Below are 7,021 nucleotides of genomic sequence, written 5' to 3'. Positions count from 1 at the left end.
ACGCACGCCCCACGCACGCACGGCCCCACGCACGCACGGCGCCACGCTCGCAAGGACGGACGCACGCATGCACGCACGGCCCCAAGCACGCACGGCTCTACGCGCGCACGGTGCCACGCACGCAGGGTCCCACGCACGCACGGCCCTACGCACGCACGGCGGCACGCCCACACTCACGGCCCCACGCACTCACGGACAGACGCACGCACGCATGCACGCACGGCCCCACGCACGCACGGCCCCACGCACGCACGCATGTACGCCCCTACGCACGCACGGCCCCACGCACACGTGCACGGCCCCACGCACGCACGGCCTACGGCCGGAGTCTGTCTCAGCAGGGGCCGGCCGGCCTGCGTTTCCGGGCCGCAGTGGGCCGGGGAGCCCGCGCACCTGTTCCCAGCATGAGCTTCGAGTTGCGTGAAGAAGGCGCGCAGGGGACCCACGAAGGTCAGGCTGACAAGAGAAAGGCTACGCGCGTGTTTGAGACAAACGTGGCCTGTGGAAGGACCCTGAGGCTGGTGTTTCCGTCAGGGTTGGATGCAGAGCGGAGGGTCGTGAATCGCGTGCTGGGACCGGAGCGCAAGGCCGGGGGCGCGCGGGAGCGCCCTGGGGTGCTGGGTGCTGCTCGCCCGGGTCCCTCTGGCCGTCTCGGCCTCCCTCCGTCTCCGGAGCTGCGGGTGCACCCTTCTTCCGCCGTGGGCGCACCTCTCCGCTGAGGGTCACGACCTGCTTCCGGGGGGTTAGGTCCTGAGTGAGGGCTGAGATGGGGGTGCTGGGAGAGGCGGGAAGGTCGTGGTGATGGCCGAGGACGTGGGGCGCTGTCGGAGGGGTGTGCACCCGGCGGGCGATGGGGACATGGGGTTCCTCCGCCCGCTTCGTGGTTCTCCTTGACACCCCCCGAGCCGTGAACCTCAGCGGCCGCATGGACTCCACCCTGCTGCAGGTGGACCTGGCGGGGGCCCTGGTGGCCGGCAGGCCGAGTCGTCCCGGGAGGGAAGAGCACGTCGTGGTGGAGCTGACCCAGGCAGACGCTCCGGGCTCCAGGCGGTGGCGGCCACAGCAGGTGATGCGGATGATTGATTTGAAAGGAATGGCGAAATCCCATTTCATCTCGTTCTAAATTGAGTTTCCTCTTGAATGGGCTTGACCGGGAGACATAGGCGAGGACACCATTCTTGGTCGATCCATTGGCTTTTCGTATCGTTTGCTTTGTCTTTGATTCTTAGAGGAATGGAAAAACATTTCTCTAAATTATTTGTGGAACTCATGCCATTTCAGTAAAATCAGGCTTGCAAGTGTTTTATTCAAAACCATTTTGCTGGGGCATTTGGGAGACATAATTTGAAAGTAGGTTTTGTGTGTGTGTGTGTGTGTGTTTGTGGTGGTTTTTTTTTTTTTTTTTCATGGTTGTGAAGACACTTTCACAGCAGTGACTATGTTTGTGGACACCTGCTGAGATGGTGCCTAGCTTCTGAGATGCTGTGTCTGTTTGGGCCTGTGCTCAGCCTGGTCTGTGAGCCGTGTCACGCCTTCATTCACACCCTGCAAAGGCAGCCAGGAAGTGGAATCTGTCATGACGGCCCAGAGCCTAGACTCCAGAGGCAGGGCCCCTTACATTGCAAGCCTGACTCCCCGAGCCCCGGCCTCGGAGGCTCCATTGGATCATCACAGCGACAGCTGCATGGAAGTCGCACCCCTGGTTCATGGATGTTCCCATATAACTGGCAGGAGAGCCTGCTGTGTCCCCTCCTGTGTACACAGGCTGTGTCTCCTATAATGGAGCATCTGAGGAATGAATGCACCTTACTTTTTCCTGCCTTGCACAGCATGGTCCACAGAGCAAAGTTCATGATGAACTAGGATGCACTGGGCTGGACCATGGCTGATGCAGCATCAATGTTCTACACGCCTTGCCCTGGCCAGGATCTTAGGGTGTCAACTCGGTTCACCTGTGAAGAGCCCATCCCCCTGGCAAGGGGCCACTTGGTGATGAGACCTGAGCCTGGTCTGCAGAAGGGCAGGATCCTAGGCAGCCGGCGGTGGCACCGCCTCCCCAGCACTTGCATGTTAATACCCCAGATGAAATAAGCTGAATGGCGCCTCCTTGCTCTCTTGGTGGCCCTTCCCAACATGCTGACGCACCCAAAATGCCCGCAGGCAAATCCAGCACCAGAAACATGGGGAACACAAGACATCTTTACGAAAGGATTTTTTTTTCCGCCCATACATGCTCTTTGCAAACACTGAAATACCTAAAAGGAACTTTTGTTCTCATGTGTGTGCGTCTGTGCTTTGACTAGTTTCTGAGTTTCTGTTTTCAGTGTCCTTTGTGATTTGTGGGGGAGATTCCCATCTTCCCCCATCCCCTCCAGGCTGCCTCCCCAGCTGGTCACCCCCACGAACCTCAGCCTCCAGGGCAAGAGCGTGCAAGGCAGGGCTGCCTGCAGCGAACGAGGCTTCACCCTGGGAGCCTCCCTTGCAGGCTCCTGTGCACGGGGCTGTGGAAGGTTTTCTGCAGGTGGGTTTGTTGCCTCCAGGTCGCACGTAGTTGCAGAAAAAGTTCTCAGGACTCAGAGCACTCAGAAGAGTTCTCCTAGTCTCTCGTAACTTGTAGTAATTCATTTTTTAAATTAAAAAATTATATTCAAAATCTTTAGAGTGGGCGTCTCACTGTTGCCGAGGCTGGAGTGTAGTGGTGTGGTCACAACTCACTGTAACTTCGAACTTCTCGGCTCATGGGATCCTCCTGTCTCAGCCCCTAAGTGGCTGGGACGACAGGTAGATGTCACCAGGCCTGGCTAATCTAATTTTTTTTTTTTTTTTTTTGTGGAGACAGGGGTCTTGTTCTGTTGCCCAGGCTGATCTTGAACTCTTGGCCTCAAGTGATCCTCCCACTTTGGCCTCCCAAGGTGTTGGGATCACAGGCGTGAGCCACTACACCTGGTGTGATTTATTTTCGTTGTATTAAATCACTATTTACTACTATGGCTTTTGTAGTTTTGTACACGAATTCTGCATTTTTTCTTTTTTTTTAAATTTCATTTTACTACATCAAGTCTAAGAATCATTTTTTCTTTCAAATCCTGGAAATTCCCAGCTCCAAACCACCTGCACTAGCTCCTAGCGTCAGAAATGTGGGAGCCCAAGTAAAGATGCACCCCTGTTTCTTCCTTTCTCCTTTTTTTATTTGAGACAAATAGCTAAACTGAGCAGTGCCAGATCCCAGACAGTGTCTCAGGTGAGAAGCCTCACCATGACTTTATGCTTTGACTTGTACAGGTCACTCACAATTGGACGGTGTATTTAAATCCGAGGAGAAGTGAGCGCGCGGTGATGAGCAGGACCTTTGAGGTACTGAGCAGGTGGGTTCTCAGCGAGTGAGGACTTGGGGCAGGCTGTCTGGGACACACTTGTTTAAAGGAGTCTAACCTGCAGGACGCTGAATTTCAGCCCACAAAGCACCAGGTCAGCATGTGACTTGGACACGGAGTTCATGCTATGTAGACAGTGAGCTCAAAGGCTGTGGGAGGGCATCGTAGCCATGGGTGTCAGGATGTAAGAGGGTTGACTGCTGAAGCCACTTTGAAACAAATGCTATTTTTGGTTGATGTTCTAATTTCGTTAATATCAAGAAGCTGTACAATGGAGAATTCTAGGAAATTTAGGGTTCTTCTTCCTTAATGAATGCCATTTTATGTTCAGTCTGTACTTCTGGTTGCTGTATTGGATGGCTAAGGCTGCCATATGGAAGCACCACACACTGGGTGGCTGAAATGTTATTGCTTGCTTGTAATTCGGTTCCAGAGGCTGGACGTCCTAGGTCAAGGTGTCGACAGGCCTCTTGCCTGGCTTACAGGTGGCCGTCCCTCTGTGCGTGCCTGTCTTCTGACCTCTCCCTGTTTGGACACCGGTCCTCCTGGATTAGGAGTTATCCCCATAACCTCATTTAAACTTCCTCACCTCATTAAAGACTCCACCTCTACCTACAGTCCCATTTGGAGGTACTCAGGGTTAGGACTTCAACAGAGAAATTGTTTTTGGAGGAACGGGACATAATTCAGGCCATAAAATGTATTGATTGGACTTTAAAAAATGCTGCAATGCCAGCCACAGACCTGTGGTCACTTGCAGGCCTCTTGTCTGTAGTGCGTTTCCCACTCTCAGGGCTTGGAGTTCAAACAGCTGGCTTTGCTCTCAGCAGGTAACGTGGTTGGGCATGGTGGAGAGGAGGAAGAGGCAGGTCAGAGGCTGGCGTCTTCTGTGCAGGCTCCTGCCCACTGTTCATTGTCAGTGATGCCACAGGAGGCTAAGGGGCCTGCTTGGACTGGCTGGGCATGGCCACAGGGAAGCTGTGTTCTGTGTCTCTCACCATGAGCCTGTGCTCATGGCTCTTCCAGCTGTGCGGTCAGGCATTGGGCTGAATCGTGCAGAGGTCCACTTGGACCCTGATGAATGCCATGGCTGTTGACCTGGATTTGTTCCCCTTGTGAACTGTAAGGTCGTTGCTTTGTTCTGCAGAGAGCCGGTGTCCATCAGCATCCGGGCCTCTCTCCAGCAGACCCAGGCTGTGCCTCTCTTGATGGCTTATCAGTACCTCCCTGCAAGTGTGGAAGCCCAAGTGACCATTGCAACGGCCATCCTCGCGGGCGTCTATGTGCTGATCATATTTGAGGTAACTTTCATGCCTGCTCCCCTGATCCGTCTGGCCCACAGTCAGGGAGGATTGAGACCTGTGAGACGCTCTGGACGGGCTCCGTCCTGGCTCCTGAATCAGATTGCACGAGCATAATCATCCCTGAAGATGGGCGGGTTCTTCTCTCTAGGTAGAAAGGGAACCATACAGGAATAGTTGGTGAATCTTGACGACTGATGTGAGCAGGATGGGTTTTGGGAGCAGAAGTGTATCTGAGAAAATAGAATGCATTTACAGTGTTCTGCTCTTCTCTTTGCTGCTCACTCCAAGTGTGACCTTGAAGGAAGCCGGAGTCTGCCTCTGTGTGCTGGATGCGCTCATTCACGCCCACCTGCACCTTGTGACCCTGTGTGTGAGGGACACAGATGCCCAGGGCTGTGTGCTTGGAGGGGTTATCTGTTGTGTCTACAGGCTCCTGTGCATTTCCATCTGTGATCTTAAGTCTGGTCAATTTGATGTTTCTCGGAAGTTGTAAGTGTGGCTATGCCTTCAATAGCATGAAGCAACGTGCAAACCCTTCCTGCACTGGGCAGGTCCATTGTTGATTTAACTATGAAACCAAACTTCTCCACAACACAGACAGGAGCCTGGAAGGTTGGTGCATGATGTGACTGTTAGAGGCGTGTCCCAGTGAGCTTGGGACAGGTCTGAGAAATATACCTGGGGATGTTGAGGAGATGGCAGGGTGGAGGAGTGGCCAGGAAAGCTCCAGAACTTTGCCCGCAGTTGTTGAATCCACCTGCTGAGGAATCATGACCCAGTAAGTTGAGCCCTCAACTGTCTAACAAGGGCCATTCACAGGATTGTTATTTCTTATGGCTCTTATGTTCTAGAACAGTTTTTCCCCCATTTTCTATTAAATCAATATTATTGTTGTTTGACGGTTCCCATGACAACTCTGTGGTTTGCTACAGGAACTTGCAGACTCAGGCAGCTGTCCTCTGCGCTGTGGCTTATTGCCATGCTGGGCAGCGGAAACCTGCTGAGCCTGGACCAAGCCAGGAGTAGGCTTCTTAGAGGCCTTCTCTCCCAGGAGGGCCCACACAGAGCGCGTGCCTCCCTCCAGCAGATAGAGACAGACATGTGCAGTGTTTCTGTCTGGGGCAGCCTGTTGGAGATTGAGTTTGGTCAGGTCCGGTTAGATAGTTGCCCTCAGCCTACCAAGATCACAACTCCTGGAAGGCAAACAGGTGCACACTGTTTGTATATCACATTGTATACAGCCTGGGCCCGCAGGTACGGCGGACCACATCACATTGTATATACAGCCTTGGCCCGCAGGTACGGCGGACCGCATCACAGTGTATATACAGCCTGGGCACGCAGGTACGGCGGGACGCATCACATTGTATACAGCCTGGGCATGCAGGTTTAGCAGAACACACTGCCCTGGGCCCACAAGACAGCCTTCTCCTGGGTAACGAGGGAACAGTCCTGAAGCTGAGTACCCAGAAGCCAGCCAGGGGCCCTTCTAAAGGTGGCATCCTCAGGCCAGGTGAAGTCTTTACTGCATCACCATCTAGTTGACAAATCCTATTCTGTTGTTCTGCAGAATACTGTATACCCTGGATTCAGCTGCTGAATTAGAGGCTCTGTCCTGTTTCCTACAGACTGTAACTGAGATCCGAAGCTTCAGGTTCCACTTTGGGGCACCCGTGTTTCACAGGTGTGCAGGGGTCTGGACTGCTTCCAGGAGGAGGACCCTGTGTCTGGATGTCCTGCTTTCAGGGGTGCAGAGAATGCCTGGGGAGTTGCGGTAGTGGAGAAAGGTGCCCAGCTCCCTTCCACCTCTTTTAATAGCTTTAATACCCACTGGGGCCCACTGCCTGTCTAAGATAAATCCTTATTCTGTAATGATCCACTGTCATAGTAATGAGCTGTTGCCTTAGTAACTTCCAGTGGTGTCCACTGAGTTTATTTAGTTCCTCGCTTCCTTTTTTTACTACTATTTGGTAATTATAGATTCAATAAATTCATTGTGCTTTCATTAGTTACAGTCATTATTAATTAAAAAAATACAATGCCAATTATTTTTAATGGGCTTCTCTGTTCTGGGTTTTTTTCACCTTTTTGGTAAAATTGTTCAACTTTCAAAAATTACGTAATTTGCAAAACTTTCTTAATTTTCATTAATTAATGGTCGTTATTAGTCATTTAGAAAAAACCTCCCCTTCTCTACCAAAAGACATCTCTAGATTTTGAAAGTCCTGTAAAGAGGCCAGTTTGACGTGGTTTCTACCCTTGCAGAAACAAAAAGCAGAGGCCACAGCACAGAAACCAGCCACACACAGAAGGGAACGTGGCGGGGTCTCAGGAAGTGTGGCA

At 52.5% G+C, this 7,021-nt stretch overlaps 1 protein-coding gene across 3 annotated transcripts in view; it reads left to right on the top strand.

Annotated features, from left to right (window-relative positions):
• OCA2 (OCA2 melanosomal transmembrane protein) overlaps positions 1-7,021 on the top strand; it is a 218,243-nt gene that overhangs the window by 43,151 nt on the left and 168,071 nt on the right. For all 3 annotated transcript variants that reach the window (XM_037731346.1, XM_017508501.2, XM_037731347.1), the window contains exons 6-8: positions 906-1,066; positions 3,283-3,365; positions 4,522-4,675. In XM_037731346.1, coding sequence (XP_037587274.1) covers positions 906-1,066; positions 3,283-3,365; positions 4,522-4,675 — 398 coding nt within the window. The remainder of the gene's footprint in view (positions 1-905; positions 1,067-3,282; positions 3,366-4,521; positions 4,676-7,021) is intronic.

Source organism: Cebus imitator, unplaced genomic scaffold (assembly GCF_001604975.1).
Source record: "Cebus imitator isolate Cc_AM_T3 unplaced genomic scaffold, Cebus_imitator-1.0 Scaffold392, whole genome shotgun sequence".
Lineage (NCBI taxonomy): Eukaryota > Metazoa > Chordata > Mammalia > Primates > Cebidae > Cebus > Cebus imitator.
Note: the sequence above shows the minus strand (reverse complement) of the source record. Positions and strands in the feature narration are given on the sequence as shown.